Source organism: Phyllobates terribilis, unplaced genomic scaffold (genome assembly GCF_046119375.1).
Source record: "Phyllobates terribilis strain yellow unplaced genomic scaffold, ASM4611937v1 Scaffold_8__6_contigs__length_399053987, whole genome shotgun sequence".
Lineage (NCBI taxonomy): Eukaryota > Metazoa > Chordata > Amphibia > Anura > Dendrobatidae > Phyllobates > Phyllobates terribilis.
In genome coordinates, this window is record NW_027362768.1 from 130,298,438 (window position 1) to 130,315,758 (window position 17,321).

General features: G+C 45.9%; 1 protein-coding gene across 7 annotated transcripts in view; it reads left to right on the forward strand.

The window, feature by feature from the left end:
* CACNA1E (calcium voltage-gated channel subunit alpha1 E) overlaps nt 1-17,321 on the forward strand; it is a 1,192,401-nt gene that overhangs the window by 974,185 nt on the left and 200,895 nt on the right. For all 7 annotated transcript variants that reach the window (XM_073643295.1, XM_073643291.1, XM_073643293.1 and 4 more), the window contains 2 exons: nt 13,815-13,918; nt 15,654-15,806. In XM_073643295.1, the coding sequence (XP_073499396.1) occupies nt 13,815-13,918; nt 15,654-15,806 (257 nt within the window). The remainder of the gene's footprint in view (nt 1-13,814; nt 13,919-15,653; nt 15,807-17,321) is intronic.

The following is a 17,321-nucleotide window of genomic DNA, read 5'->3' on the forward strand; positions in this document are numbered from 1 at the left end:
AGTATTGTGTGTGGCCTCCACGTGCCTGTATGACCTCCCTACAATGCCTGGGCATGCTCCTGATGAGGTTGCGGATGGTCGCCTGTGGGATCTCCTCCCAGACCTGGACTAAAGCATCCGCCAACTCCTGGACAGTCTGTGGTGCAATGTGACGTTGGTGGATGGAGCGAGACATGATGTCCCAGATGTGCTCAATCGGATTCACGTCTGGGGAATGGGCGGGCCAGTCCATAGCTTCAATGCCTTCATCTTGCAGGAACTGCTGATACACTCCAGCCACATGAGGAACCCAGGGCCAACCACACCAGCATATGGTCTCACAGGGGGTCTGAGGATCTCATCTGGGTACCTAATGGCAGTCAGGCTACCTCTGGCGAGCACATGGAGGGCTGTGCAGCCCTCCAAAGAAATGCCACCCCACACCATTACTGACCCACTGCCAAACCGGTCATGCTGAAGGATGTTGCAGGCAGCAGATCTCTCTCCACGGCATCTCCAGACTCTGTCAAGTCTATCACATGTGCTCAGTGTGACCCTGCTTTTATCTGTGAAGAGCACAGGGCGCCAGTGGCGACTTTGCCAATCCTAGTGTTCTATGGCAAATGCCAAGCGTCCTGCACGGTGTTGGGCTGTGAGCACAACCCCCATCTGTGGACGTTGGGCCATCATACCACCCTCATGGAGTCGGTTTCTAACCGTTTGTGCAGACACATGCACATTTGTGGCCTGCTGGAGGTCATTTTGCAGGGCTCTGGCAGTGCTCCTCCTGTTCTTACTTGCACAAAGGAGGAGATAACGGTCCTGCTGCTGGGTCTTTGCCCTCCTATGGCTCCCTCCACATCTCCTGGTATCTTCTGCATGCTCTGGACACTGTGCTGACAGACACAGCTACTCTTCTTGCCACTGCTTGCACTGATGTGCCATCCTGGATGTACTAATAAGAAAAATTCTAGCACTGTTGGGATTAGTCAGAGGACATTCACAAGCTTTTTTTGACCAATTTGATTCATTTTTTTTTTTTAAATATGTTGCATTGTAAGTTATGAATAATAAATACTCTCCCCGTCCCGACATGTGATACCATCATCTTGTACAAGAAAGCATGACCGGTAATTAGATTTGTTATATAACCTTCTTACACGCCATTACAATCACATAGTTATAGCTTGGAAGTCACTATCGGCATATACTGTATAGGCAAGTAAACTACGAATTATGGCTTATCAGGTTATGTTCCATTCTTTATTATATCTCTGAAGAAGATTATGGTTTTGTAGAAAATACACATTTTGGGCGCAGCATTTCAGGAGATCCACTTTTTTTTGTACTGAAAAGTTCCTTGTGATGCAAAAATGTAAATAAAGGAGAACTTTTTTTTAGCAAAAGTCGCATTAATCATGAATCTTTTGCAACGCTGACTATCCATTGCTTTATCCAGCAATGTCCAAAAGTAGAATTTTCTCTAAAACCAAAATCTTCTATGAGTTCATCAGTGGCCCTAGTAGTCTCTGACTAGGGATCCTACACTTGCACACCAATAAGCAACAATACAACCCAGCACTCCTTCCTCATATGTGGGATGTGATACCTACCTAAAAACGGCGACTAACCTCTTGTTGAGTCCTCATGTTAAGCATATTACACAAGGCGACTTTTGTTTGTTTCTTCTTTTGTCTCGTCAACTCTTAAAGAGTGTGTTCTGAATTTCGGAGTAAGACGTGAGTGCAGTGTATACTAATATATAGGGAAGCAATGAAGTTGAGCTTGGATATGGCAGGGCAAGGGGGGTCACCTGCTGTGTTCTCATATATAGAGGTGGATCAGTAAGCTTTGCACTGGAATATAAAGGGTTGCTCTGGGATGTGCTTATGTTTTTGGAGGAGGAGAGGTGATCACTGGAGATGTTTTGTAGTACATGCTGCATCTATGTAATGTACAATATTTACATTTACCTTGTAGAAAGGCAGCTGGTAAAATCTTAGATGGAAGATATGTGTCACCGAGGTGGCTGGCCTCGGTGATGTAAGTACCGGAAATGAAGGCTCCAGCTTCATTAAGTTGCTGAGATGTTTTTTTATCGGGACCAGGTTTTTGGGTTTGGAATTTAGGAGTGGCCAAAGAGCCTGGGTGGGAATGGCCGTTCCTATATTTCCAGTTCAGTCTTTGCAGCTCCTGTAAAAGGCTGCCAAATGTCTCAGGCGTGTGTGGTGTTGGAGAGGCATTCAGTCTGGGTGCTAATCAGACTGAAAGAGCAGGAAGGCCTGTGCCTATGCAAAATTAAGAGTAGTGATGGGCGAGCACTAAAATGCTCGGGTGCTCGATGCTCAGGTTGAGCAAATTGGGATGCTTGAGTGCTCGACCCGAGCAACGAGCCCAATGTAAGTCTATGGGAAACTAGAGCATGGGGAAGCATAGACTCCCAGGTCACAGCTGTCAACAATGTTGGCAGATGTATTACACCACTTTTACGGACTCACAATAAAACAAACAAAATCGAAACTAAGATGGATTTTCCTGGGAAATATGTTAAGGAACATCCTTTCCAGGGTAATGACTTGTATATAAGGCAAAATAAATAGCCAAAAACAAAAATATTGCTCCACACCTTGGGCTATGTTCACACATAGCGTTTTTGATGCATTTTTGCACTTTTGCATTGCTTTCAACCGTGACAAATGCATTCACTGGGAAATGTCATTTTAACATTTTACAACCTTATCTGGCCATGTGGTGTGTGACACATCATCAGACACATCCTATTTCATTTATGAAGGAGGGACTCTGAAAGTCACAAAGCCTATTTTTATAGGGCCATCAGGCGGCCGTTACTATTCTTAAAGGACCAGCAGTCCGACCTCGCTATTGTTAGAGAGCCATCAGCCGGCTATGCTTTGTTGTTCTCATTACTAAAGATTGTGTCTCCTATACTGTTATTGCATATGCAGTGAGTGGCAGGTCTGCCCAAAATTTGGATGCACCCCAATACCCCTTTTAAAATTTGGATGCACCCCAATACCTCTTTGAAGAGACTTAGAGGAGGGCCTCCTGAAAACAATGTTCCCATTATTAGGAAGTGGGTCTCCCATACTGTTTGCCTATGCAGTGAATTCAAGGGCAGCCAAAAATTTGGACCTACTCCAATGCCCCTTGGAAGAGACGTAGAGGAGGGCCTCTTGAAAAAAAATGTTCCCATTATTAGGAAGTGGGTCTCCCATTGTGTTTGCCTATGCAGTGAATGCAAGGGCTGCCAAAAATTTGGAGGCACTCTAATGCCCCTTGGAAGAGACGTGGAGGTCAGAGGGCCTCCTGAAAACAATGTTCCCATTATTAGGAAGTGGGTCTCCCATAGTGTTGGCCTATGCAGTGAATGCAAGGGCTGCCAAAAATTGGGAGGCACTTCAATGAGGCCCTCAAAGAGACTTAGAGGGCCTCATAAAAAAAATGTTCCCATTAGAAAGGAGCGGGTCTCCTATACTTGTAATGCCCATGCACTAAGTGTATGAGCTGACAAACATTTACCCCTGGGGGGTATACATGAACATACTGTATAAATTTTTTTTTTTTACGGGCATCATAAACACCCTTTCAAAATAATTATGTGGGTGTTGCATCACGGACCACAGTCACCCTGGTGATATGGTGGTGGAGGATGAGGAGAATGAGGAGGACAAGAGCAAATAGCCAAAATCAGGAAGCGTATACCCATGTGTGGGTGTGAAAAGGTGCATGGGAATACACCTCCCAAAAAAGACACTGGATTTGAGTTTATGTTACACTGCTATCATTCGGTGGTGTTGAGAAGTCTGGCCCAATCCAGCCCTTGTTCATTTTTATAAGAGTCAGCCTGTCAGCATTTTCAGTTTGCAGGCGGATGGGCTTATCAGTTATAATTCCACCAGCAGCACTAAAAACCCGCTCTGAAAAAACGCTAGCGGCAGGGCAGGCCAGGACCTCCAAGGCGTAAAGAGCCAGTTCATTCCACGTATCCAGCTTGGATACCTAATAATTATATGGCACAGAGGAATCACTGAGGACATTGGTATGGTCAGCAAGATATTCCCCCAGCATCTTCCCAAACTTTGCACTCCTTGTGAGAGTACCCCGCGCCTCTGCCGCCAGCGTTTTCAGATGGGAATTTTTTTAATAGATCCACAACAAGGGCCTTCTGGTACTGCCCCATTTTTGTAGACCTGTCTGCCTCAGGAATAAAAGATAGAAAGTTCTCCTTGTAGATTGGGTCTAGAAGTGTCACCAACCAGTAATGACTGTCACCCAAAATTTTGAGAACGCCAGGGTCACGGGAAAGGCAGCATACCATAAAATTAGCCATGCGTGCCAGACTGCTAACAGGCAAGACTTCCGTATCCTCACCAAGAGGACGACTTCCCATGCTCTCCTCCTCTTCCTCCTCCTCCCAGTCCTCAGGCCATCCAGGCTGAACAGACGGTATGACAGTTGTGCAGGTAGTACCGTCTATAGAGCATGAAACTAGCTCCTTTTCTTCCTCCTCCTCTTCTTTCTCATTGTCACCCAATCCACGTTGGGATGAGATGAGGCTGGGCTGTATGTAACCACCCTGTATGGTTCCTTGCTCCATCTCATCATGCTCCGCCTGCAATGCATCCTCTTTGATTGTGAGCAGAGAGCTTTTCAGAAGACAGAGAAGCGGGATGGTGATGCTAATTATGGCGTCATCGCCGCTCACCATCTTGGTGGAGTCCTCAAAGTTTTGGAGGATGGTACAGATGTCTGACATCCATGTCCACTCCTGAGGTCTCATGTGTGAAGTCTGATCTGAATATCAACGGCCTTGTTGATGCTGGTAGTCAACAACTGCCCTCTTCTGCTCACAAATCCTTCCCAACATCTGCAGTGTAGAGTTCCAATGCGTGGGGACATCACACACCCGTCAGTGAGCCGGAAGCTGCAAACGCTGCTGAAGCACGGCAAGAGCAGTGGAAGCTGTAGCTGACTTTCTAAAGTGGGCACACAGGCGGCGTACTTTGACAATCAGATCTGGCAGCTCTGGGTAGCTTTTGAGAAACCGCTGAACCATGAGGTTAAGCACATCGGCCAGGCATGGTACATATGTGAACTCGTCTCGCCTCAGAGCCACCACCAGGTTGCGGCCATTGTCACACACGACCATGCCTGGCTGTAGGTTCAGCGGTGTGAGCCACAGATCTGCCTGCTATTTCAGAGCTGTCCACAAATCTTCAGCATTGTGCGATTTGTCACCTAAGCATATTAGCTTCTGCACAGAATGTTGCCGTTTGGCCGAGGCAGTGCTGCAGTGCTTCCAGCTTGTGACTGATGTGGTCATTTCAGAGATGGAGGCTGAAGAGGAGGAGGAGGTTGAGGAAGATGAGATGCAGGAGCTGTAGACTGTGGGGGCAACCCTGATTGACCTAGGGTCCGCAATCCTCGGCGTCGGGAGGATGTGTTCCGTCCCAAGGTCTGACTGGGTCCCGGCTTCCACTATGTTAACCTAGTGTGCCATCAGCGAGATGTACCGTCCCTGCCTGGAAACAATTGATTAGGTGGACTTTCCCTGTAACTGCATTGTTGAGGGCACGGCTAATGTTATGGGACACGTGCTTGTGTAATGCAGGGATAGCACACAGGGAGAAATAGTGGTGGCTGGGGACCGAGTACCAAGGAACGGCTGCCGCCATCAGGTTGCGGAAAGCTTCTGTCTCCACAAGCCTAAAAGTCAACATTTCGAGCGCAAGCAGTCGCAAAATGTGGGAATTTAGTAGTGTGGCCTGTGGGGCGTTGGCTGCGTATTTGCGCTTGCGTTCCAAGGACTAGGGTATGGATAACTGAACGCTGCACTGGGACAAGGACGTGCTTGCTCATTGTGCTAGTTGAGAGTATGCAAGAACAGGTACAGGGCAGGAGGCATCTTTGCATGCACTATGGACAGGGGATGGAAGAAGCAGTGGTGTCACCCGCAGAAACTGTGCCTGGATCCTGGGGTTCAGCCGACAAAGTCGGGTGCTTTGCTGCCATGTGCCTGATCATGCTGGTGGTGGTCACGCTGCTAGTTTTGCTACCCCTGCTGATGCTGGCCTGGCAGGTGGTGCAAATGGCCTTTTTGGGATCATCTGCAGAGTCTTTAAAAAACAACCAGACTCGGGAAGACCTAACAGTTGTACTGGTAACGTCCATCGTGTTGGTGTTACGGGGAACGGTTGCCCGCCTTCTGTCTGCGGCCACCACACTGCTTCTTCCTGCCTGTTGGGGTGCTCTGCCTCCCTCCCCCTGTGTGCTGCTGTCCTTGCTCTGCATGCCCTCCTGCCAGGTTGGGTCAGTTACTATATCATCTACCACCTTGTCTTCCACTTCCGCACCCTGGTCCTCCTCCTGACTTTCTAGCAATTGTGTCTCATCATCGTCCAACTCTTGTGACACTTTCCCACCGTCGCCTTCGTATGACCGTGGCTGCTCAAATATTTGGGCATCGCTACATGCGATCTTCTCTTTCGCCGCTTCAAGTGGACCAGGCGAGAGGCCCGAATCTATAAATGGAAAAGTGAACAGCTCTTCGGAGTGTCCAAGTGTGGGATCAGTTGTCTCTGGGCACTCGGCATGGTGGGAGGAAGGAGGATCAGTGTGAGGAATATGCGGTCTAGACTCACCGCTACTGAGACTTCACCGTGTGGAAGACAAGGTGGTGGTGGTGGCTAAGTGACTGGAAGCATTATCTGCTATCCAACCAATAACCTTTTCACACTGCTCTGTGTTCAATAGTGGTGCTCTGCGGTCCCCTATTAATTGGGACAGGAAGTTTGAGTAAGAAGATGTGGGTGTTTGTTGTGGCACAATTTCAGCTTGCCCACGGCCTCGGCCTCTGCATGCACCATCACCATCACGTCCAGTTCCCAGTCCCTTGCCACGTGCCTTGCCCATTTTAAATGGAGGACAATATATTCCACTCTCACTACAAATGGCTGAATTTGGAGCAAACTTATATGTGATCCGTGTGACGGACAAACCACAGTTTTAAATAGCTGGCCGGTAGGTAACTAATTTTAACAGCAAACCGGTGTCAATAACTTCACTGACACACTGAAACAAAATTTTAATAGAGGCCAAAATGGCAGTATTTTCAGCGCAATTATATGTGATCCGTGTGACAGACAAACAACAGTTTTAAATAGCTGGCCTGTAGGTAACTATTTTTAACAGCAAACCGGTGTCAATAACTTCACTGACACACTGAAACAAAATTTTAATGGAGGCCAGAAATGGCAATATTTTCAGCGCAATTATATATGATCCGTGTGACGGACAAATCACAGTTTGAAATAGCTGGATTTTTAGCGCTGTAATATGGAAAGGACCTGGCTGTATTCTGCAGTGCCAACAAGCAAATGGCACAGATAAATGGTGTTCTCTAGATTGCTTTTTAAGCAAATAATCAGGATTAAGATAAAAAAAAAAATATTCCTGGCCCCTGATACCTGGGCCTATTTCTACAAATATCTGTAAAAGCAGCAGCAGACAGAACTGGAATGGACCCTCTTGCTATATGCACTGCAGTCTGCTATATACCCTGCCTGCCTGCCTGCCTAACACTGATATCTCTGCAGCTGGATTAGTCCTCAGAAGGACTGTTAGTTGAGATGGATATGTGTCTCAAATATAGTCTAGTATACCTACACTAACTAGAAACAAGCAAATCTCTCCCTAGCTTAGCAGCACCTCTCCCTTCACTATCTGATTGCGGAGTGACCTCACGAGCATGGCGGCGCCAGGTTTGATATAGACCTGAGGACGCTGTGCGGCCAGCCAATCACTGTAATGCCACAACCAACATGGCTACGGCATTACAGTGTGTGGCAGACAATCCCTGCATCTTGATTGCAGCGCCAAACCTGCAGGGAGGGGACCCAAGCTCCCGCCGAGCAATCGCGGAAATACTCGGCGAGCGCCGAGCATCTCGAGCAGTGAGATGCTCAGGCGAGCACCAAGCAGTAGCGAGCACCAAGCAGTAGCGAGCATGCTCGCTCATCACTAATTAAGAGACAGCATGATTAATCTGCCTACCCAAAGTAGGAACTGTGTTTGTTCTCTTCTGCTGTTTCTGACGCGCCCCTGGGCCTGTGTCGCGCTGCGTTGCGCACGCGGGAGCTTACCCGGAGCCGGATCTGTTGAGGGTTGTAGTCTCGTGGCGGTGACCCGGTCCGTGCCCAGGGAGTCAAACTAAGTGGCAGTCTATGGCAGCAGATGTTAACTTGATCGACTACGCCACCCGTTGAGTGCGGCTTTGAAGCCGCCGCTGCAGAACAGTCCACTGAGGCCAGGTGTATGAGGATGTGCAGCGTGGTGGTATAACCCCCAACGGGAGGGGTATGGCCTCAGGGCAGCAGGGATAGATGATGGGGGTGATGGTGGTACACGAGCGCAACAAAGACAACTCTGAGTCTTGGTGGTGCAGTTCAGGGTCTTTACTCACGGTTACTCGGTTACTGCTCCAGGCCACCGCTGCAGAGGTTGCCGCCTGTGTCGCGCTGTGCTCACCAGGTGAGGGGCTCGGTTAACTCCCAGGTCTTTCTGGAGTGCTTTGCAGGACCCCCTTTATGTCCCCTGTCTCTGGTCTTCAACCCCACTAGTGACCACGCTTATGTCCAGCTGCCTCGGACCTTCTTGGTGGGCAAACGTTGGCCTGCATTTCCCAGGTCCTATGTGGTGCCTTTCTAGCGGGTGTGGTGAGGGGCTGCTCCACATGTAATGTCGCAGCCTCCGGTTCTTAGTTGAGGGTAGTTTCTCTCCTCCACTAATTTGGGATCCGGTTCCCATCTTCTTGACCTGACCCCCCTACTCAGGTAGCGGCGGGCGTGTGGTGGCTACCAGCCAGTCCACACCCCTGGGGTCCCCTCTGTCCTTCCTGGAGCCCAGTCTGCTCCTCTTCCTCCTTCTTCCCTCCTCCAGGCTCAGGCCTCCTGACAGGGCCTGCCTGTGGAGCAGAGCCCATAAAGCAGCTCTGCTCCCTGTCTTCTCCTCTCTCAACTCACTCCCTTTTCAAGATGGTGCCTCCCTTTATACTCCTGTACAGAGTGCACCCAGGATCTACTTCCCCCACGCACACACTACCGGGTTCCCTTCTCTAGGTGTTCCCTCCCCCCACTCCAGCCAGGGACATGCTCACTCGTGCCTGCATAACTAATGGGAGCACCGTCGAGCTGTCCCCCGGAAATGTGGTGTAGTGCATGTGGGTGTTAGGGTCCTGAGCCACACTCCATCCTTACCTGGAAGTGAGATATCGCACATCTGGGTGAGATGCAATACCTCTGTAGCAACCGAACCCTCGGGGTGCTACATTTCCATTTGACTTTCGTGACTTATTAATAAACCTCACTTCGTTGGACAAAGATCCTGGTGACTCTGTGTATCTGAATCAATGCCAGAAAATGAGTATCCCTACACCATATATGAATCAGTAACGTTTTTTTTAATGGTCAATCTACTGATGAAAAACATTTAACCTTTACTGATCCATTTATTTAGGCTCCCTAAATTACTCTGAAATCCAAATTTCTTCAAGTATATTTTTTTTATTTGTTACTTTTTGTTTTGTTTTTTCCTTTTTTAAGCATAAATATTGATTTTACAATTTATAAACAGTGATTTGTGTTCATTTGTTGAATACTGAGAAGTCACTATTGTCACAATATATCTCTCTCGATTATTAGGTAAGTAGTTGTTACACTACACAAGTTTACTAATGGCCATTGTCAAGTAGATGGATCGGTTGGCTTGAGAACAACATTTTAGATTGCTAATTGCAGAGTTTGTTGGAATCACAGTAGGGAATGAAACTCTGGCCTATAATTAAAGAAATTAGTTGAACAATAGCCCAATTTTGTATTTCCTGAATTGCCAGGATCCTTTCAACATTTTTTTAAATGCTCTATTGAAATGTCTTTCAGGTATTCACCTCTAATAGATAAATATATATTCTATTATGAATATTCAACACTATACAAGAAACTCGCATATTGTAATCTAGAAAGTCTACTAATGACAATACAGAGTAGAATTTTAAAGAACCAAAAGTAGAAGGTTGAACAGAGAAACCAATTAAAAACAAAGTAAAAGAGTTAAAGGCGTAGTTCAGTAAAAACAAGTAATCACCTATGTATAGGATACGTGATAACTTGTTGCCCCGTTTAATTCCTATGGGGCTTCTGAGAGCTGCACGTGGTGCTTTCCAACAGCCCCATAGAGAATGAATGGGGCAGCGGTCGGGCGTTTTGCGAATACCAACGATTGGTGGGAAACCCCTGATTAGCAAGTTATCTTTCATGGTGTTTTTGAGAGGTTTTACAACATTGTGTGTACAAACACTGCACACTTCTCCCAGGAATGAGCGTCACTGGGAGCTATTAGTCTCCAAGTTGCATTAAACTATGGATACAGTCATGCATCAGGTTTGACTGTCCATTGTAAGGATGGACCCAAAGATGTGCAATGCACTAAACATAGCAGAAATAAAATGAAAAAACATGCATGTTCACACTGCTGTGTCTGTAATACAGAAGTAAACAGCACAAAAAGTGACCTCACCGGGCATGTCACCTCTAAACAGGGTGCTGAAGGGCATAATTTGCCCACAGGATACATTAAACCTAGGCTTATTAACTGAGGAATGGTTTGTGGCACCACATGGCACTCCATGGATGGTGACATTGGACGTTCTGCAACCACCAGGTCGGACCTGGACACCAGGGGCGGACACTGACTGCTTGGGGCCCCTGTGCAAGAAATGTGTCTGGGCCCCCCACCTTTTATGACAACAAAGCTACAGATGTGCATATAGCCACACACACATATATACCGCTTACATAGTCTCCTTTATTATGTATAGTGCTGTCCCTTATTACACAGTGCCCTCTCTTGTTAAGTACAGCACCATCCCTTACATATTGGATTATCTATAGCGCCCTGTTGTTTATTACATACCGTCCTTTCTTGTTAGATATATAATGCAATGTAGGCTGATGGAGCATGGGAAAGCTTCTTTTCTGATGGAGGAGCTGATGGTCTCGTCTTTTTGTCACCGTCTGCTCCATCAGCAGTCATTTTATATCTAACAAGAGACGACTATGTAATAAAAGATTGCGCTGTGACTGACAAAAATAACAAGAATACTCTATGTAAGGGACAGCACTGTACATAACAGCAGAGGAAGCTATATAATAAGAGACGGCACCATATATAACTAGAGAGGATTGTACGTAATAAAGGAGGGTGTTATACATAATAAAAGATGAAACTATGTAACTTAGGATGGCGCTATACATAATAAGTGAGTACACTATATACTAAGGGACTTTGCTATACATAATAAGGCTACATTCCTGCATATGTGTGCAGTGTCGGTGTGCTGCCCGCTTTTACAGACGCATTGAGCATGTCCTATTCTAATCCTCAAAATTGGATCAGAACAGGACATTCTCTGACCCTCACAGATCTCATTCTCAGATCCGTGATTTTCATGGATGTGTGAATGGATCTATAAAACTGTACGAGTCCGTGGACCATGCGATAAAAAAATCTGGCAGCACACGAACATTTTACACAAATGTGAGAATGTGGCCTAAGTGATTTCACATATAACATTATCACTCCAAGTAACACAGTGCAGATACAGAATAATATTTACATCCAGGCACTTGCCGCTGACGTCTCAACTGATCTGAGTCGGTTTCTGCTACTTCTTCTCCATCTGGTCAGAACTTCATGTCCACATCTACCAGCCACGACTCATCTTGTCACGATGATCTCCAGCCTAGAAAATAACAAGGTCACATATATTGTATATATACATGTGTCTCCCCACACTGCATCCCTGACTACAGATATGTACCCCCCCATTAATATACTAATAGCCACTTAGTAATCAAAATATAAAGTGATAAGCAGCACTGTGCCCCCCATTAACTATAATCTCCACCGGCCAATAATATAAATTATTCAGTCTCTGTGACTCTCCCCAATTAACTGTAAGGCTATGTGCACACGGAAAATATACCAGGCTTTACAGTACAAAGTGAAACCCCCATCATTGCTCTCTACCAGCACCCCCGTCATTGCTCTGTCCCAGCACCCCCATCATTGCTCTTTCCCAGTACTCCCATCATTGCTCTCTCCCAGCACCCCCATCATTGCTCTCTCCCAGCACCCCATCATTGCTCTCTCGCAACACCCCCATCATTGCTCTCTCCCAGCACCCCCATCATTGCTCTCTCCCAGCACCCCATCATTGCTCTCTCCCACCAACCTCCATCATTGCTCTCCCCAGCTTCATCATTGCTCTCCCCATCGCCACCATCCCCATCATTGCTCTCCCAGTCACTACCATCCACATCATTGCTCTTCCCATTGCAACCATCCCCATAATTGCTCTCCCCATCACCACCATCCCCATTGTTGCTCTCCCCATCGCTACCATCCCCATCGTCGCTCTTCCCATCGCCACCACCCCCTTCACTGCTCTCCCCATCGCCACCAGCCCCATCATTGCTCTCTCCATAGCCACCATCATCATCATTGCCCTCCCCATCACCACCAGCCCCATCACTGCTCTCCCCATCACCACCAGCCCAATCATTGCTCTCCCCATTGCCACCAGCCCAATCATTGCTCTCCCCATCGCCACCAGCCCCATCATTGCTCTCCCTATCGCCACCAGCCCCATCACTGCTCTCCCCATCACCACCACCCCATGACTGCTCTCCCCATCGCCACCAGCCCCATCATTGTTCTCCCCATCGCCATCATCCTCATCATTGCCCTCCCCATCACCACCAGCCCCATTACTGCTCTCCCCATCGCCACCAGCCCCATCACTGCTCTCCGCATCACCACCAGCCCCATCACTGCTCTCCGCATCACCACCAGCCCCATCATTTCTTTCCTCATCACCACCATCCTTATCATTGCTCTCCCCATCGCCACCAGCGCCATCACTGCTCTCCCCATCACCACCAGCCCAATCATTGCTCTCCCCATTGCCACCAGTCCCATCATTGCTCTCCCAATCGCCACCAGCCCCATCACTGCTCTCCCCATCGCCACCAGCCCCATCACTGCTCTCCCCATCACCACCAGCCCCATCACTGCTCTCCCCATCACCACCTCCCCACCATTGCTCTCTCTTACCTCCCCTCATTCTTCCATTCCTCTCCCCAGCCGTTTCAGTATAAAAAAAAATAAAAATAAAAAAAATGCACAAATTACCTCTCAGCACGCTCCCCCGCAGCATCCTCCTCCGGTGCCGGAAACTTTGCTCTGACAAAATGTCATCAAGCCGCGCGAGCCTGTGTCAGGAAGAAGCACCGGGCAGGAAGCAGAGGTGAGGACGGATCCCTCAGCTCCACTGCAATTTTCCTCCTGATTGTAGCGGAGCTGGAGGGATCGCTCCCTGCCCGCCGCACAAGATAGGGCAATCTATCCATTGGTCCCCCGGAGCCTGGGGCTCCGAGAAGCAGGCCAGATTGCCCTCAATATTACCCGACCGGCAAGGGCCCCCCTGCACCGCCCGGCCCCGGTGCGGTTGCACCGGCTGCATCGGATGTAGGTTCGCCCCTGCTGGACACTATACAGATGTCGTAATCTAAAGGGAGCCTTTTATGTTCGAGGTATTCAGCATTACAACCACACTAGACCAAAAGATAAAACCACACCGATGCTATATCATATATTCACAGGCGGGTCTAGGTATTAGTTTTCATCGAATGCCGAGCATTTACATATTTTTGCAACAATCAGCAAAATACCTTATACTTTTTTTTTTTTTATTGCAGCATTTTGGCCACAGCGGGTACTCACTTCAATACTCACGTAGACCTGCGCACCTTGCGGGCAGTGCGTGTTCTCAGGCCACTAAAACTGGTCTCTGGAATCCCAAGTAAGTTTGACTTTATTAATGTGAAATCAAGTTAATATTTCTCACTATGTATCACTGAACATAGACAAAATGTTATTGTTAAATGTGTACGTCTGAGGCAAAAAAATGTACATTAACCCCTCAAGGTTTTGGACTACTGTAGGTTGCTACTTAATAAACAAAATTCAAGTAAAAAAAAAACTAAATGATCATATACCCTGTAGAAAGTAGATAGTAATAGTAAATGTACTTTTCATAGGGTACTTAGTTAACCCTATTTTGATCAAAAAAACGTACAAGTCACCCTACCACAACAAGGTGCACCCAATTGGGACGGTCTTCTCCTATCTCTAGCATTAAAACAGCAGGGACACAAATTTTTTGGCAGAGGGAATAGTAAAGCCTGTCAACTAATGCATTCATTTATAGGAGGATTGCTAGAGGAACAGCACAATTCAGTTTCCAAAAAAGATATTCTAAAATCATTTCATGGGTGCTGGTGAAAAGATTTTTTAACTACCCCTAGACTATATGACGAAATATCATAATGTTTTTGGAGTCATTATTTTGTGCATTGATTCCTCTTAGGCCACATTCATACATTGAGTATTTGGTCAGCATTTTACATCAGCCAAAACCAGGAGTGGGTGATAAATACAGAAGTGGTGACGTGTTTCTATTATACTTTTCCTCTGATTATTCCACTCCTGATTTTGGCTTACAAATACTGATGTAAAATACCGACCAAATACTAATAGTATGAAAGTGACTTTATGGTCCTTTCACACTGAGATTTTTGATGAATTCAAAAACCATGACTTTTTGAAGCAGAAAAAAACTCTCTTTTTTTGGCGAGGTTTTCTTTTCACTAAAGAATTTCCTGAAACAGTTTTGAAGAGTTTTGGAATTGTTTTTCCTGAAGAGTTTTTTGCAGCCTTTTGATTGGACAGTGCTGAGTTTGGAGAAAGTTCCTTCAGTATCTGCTTCATAGAAATGACAAACGCTTTTTTTTTTTCCTCCTGGGGTTTTTCAAGACCAATTTTTTAAAAAAAAAAAAAAAAAAAAAAACCCTCTTCATAAGAACAGCAAAGTGGATTTGCCATAGAAATTAATTAGAAGGGTCATTCAAGAGTTTTTGAGAAGGATTTTTGGAGAGTTTCTGCTAAAAAAAAAAAAAAAATACTCTGAAAAAAAACTATGTGTGAACATATTTTATGGGTACAGTTTTTAGAAGCGATCAAAAATTACGAGTTTTCTAGTGGAAATTGCTTCAGCAAATGCTTCTTCATTTGTAATTTTTTTGGAGGAGTTTTTCTTTTCCTGAAGCAGTTTTGTAGAGTTTTAGAAATGTTTTGGAAGAGTTTTTATCCTGAAATGTTCTTTGCAGCGAAGACTCCATTGCGTCAAAGAAGTAACAAACACTGTTTTTTTTTATCACCAGCCGTTTTTGAAGCCTGAAGAGGAAAAAATGCTTGAAAGACTAAATCTATGAATGACAAAGTGGATTTATAATATAAAAGTATGGAAAGATACTTTTAAGCATCTTTGATGTGATTTTTCTGGCCCTTTTTTTGAGGGTAGTCTCTCTTAAAAAAAACTGCCTTAGCACATTCCCTGAGTGTCTATCATCATGGGAATAATCCGCCTGTATACTTTCTCAAACAATATAAACTGCTGCTTCCAGAATCAACCTACTATACATGGCCACAAGTATGAACTTCCCTTTAAGTCTATCCATGTGTTGTGTTCCCCACAGGTTTACAGATCGTCTTAAAATCCATAATGAAGGCGATGGTCCCTCTGCTTCAGATTGGATTGCTGCTTTTTTTCGCCATTCTAATGTTTGCAATTATTGGACTTGAGTTTTACAGCGGCAAATTGCACAAGGCCTGTTACAGGAACCAGTCAGGTACACGTACAATACATTACTCTGATGCATCAGTATAAAATGGCTACGTACTGCAAAATTGGGGGATTCCCATAGCACAATGCAACCTCAGTGTATCCCTAAGTCATTTTTGTTTCTCATTAGGAAGCACAACAATCAAAGTGCGCCCAGGCTAATCTTGCAATTTCTCTGCAAGTCACTAACAACGATGGGGGACATTTATTACTACAAGGCACAGTGGTACACAGTGGCGTAACTAGAATCCGATGGGCCCTGGTGCAGAATTTGGCCCTGTCAAAAAGACATACTGTATGTGTTGGCCCTCCCCTTGATTATATAGTAATGTCCCCCACCCTGGGCTTCTTCCAGGTATATATGTCCCTCATCCTGGGCCCCTTTCTGGTATGTATGTCCCCTATCTTGGTATATATATCCCACATCCTGGACCCTTTCTGGTATATATGTCCCCCATCTTGGTATATGTCCCTCATCCTGGGCCCCATTTCTGGTATATATGTCCTCCATCCTGGTCTATATCCCCCATCCTGGTATATACAGGTGCATCTCACAAAATTAGAATATCATCAAAAAGTTAACTTATTTTAGTTCTTCAATACAAAAAAGTGAAACTCATATATTATATAGAGTCATTACAAACAGAGTGACCTATTTCAAGTGTTTATTTCTGTTAATGTTGATGATTATGGCTTACAGCCAATGAAAACACAAAAGTCATTATCTCAGTAAATTAGAATACTTTATACAACAGCTTGAAAAATGTTTTTAAAATCCGAAACGTTGGCCTACTGAAATGTATGTTCAGTAAATGCACTCAATACTTGGTCGGGGCTCTTTTTGCATCAATTACTACATCAATGCGGCGTGGCATGGAGGTGATCAGCCTGTGGCACTGCTGAGGTGTTATGGAAGCCCAGGTTGCTTTGATGGCAGCCTTCAGCTCGTCTGCATTGTTGGGTCTGGTGTCTCTCATCTTCCTCTTGACAATACCCCATAGATTCTCTATAGGGTTAAGGTCAGGCGAGTTTGCTGCCAATCAAGCACCGTGATACTGTTGTTTGTAAACCAGGTATTGGTACTTTTGGCAGTGTGGACAGGTGCCAAGTCCTGCTGGAGAATGAAATTTCCATCTCCAAAAAGCTTGTCGGCAGAGGGAAGCATGAAGTGCTCTAAAATTTCCTGGTAGACGGCTGCGCTGACTTTGGTCTTGATAAAACACAGTGGACCTACACCAGCAGATGACATGGCTCCCCAAACCATTACTGATTGTGAAAACTTCACATTAGACCTCAAGCAGCTTGGATTGTGGCCTCTCCACTCTTCCTCCAGACTCTGGGACCTTTATTTCCAAATGAAAATTGGAACTCTGGGACCTTGTGGAATGTGTCAATGACTGCCTTCTGGACATCTGTCAAGTCAGCAGTCAACTCCATGATTGTGGAGCCTACTGAAACAGACAAATGGACCTTTTTAAACGCTTTGGAAGCCTTTGCAGGTGTTTTTTGTTAATTATCCTCA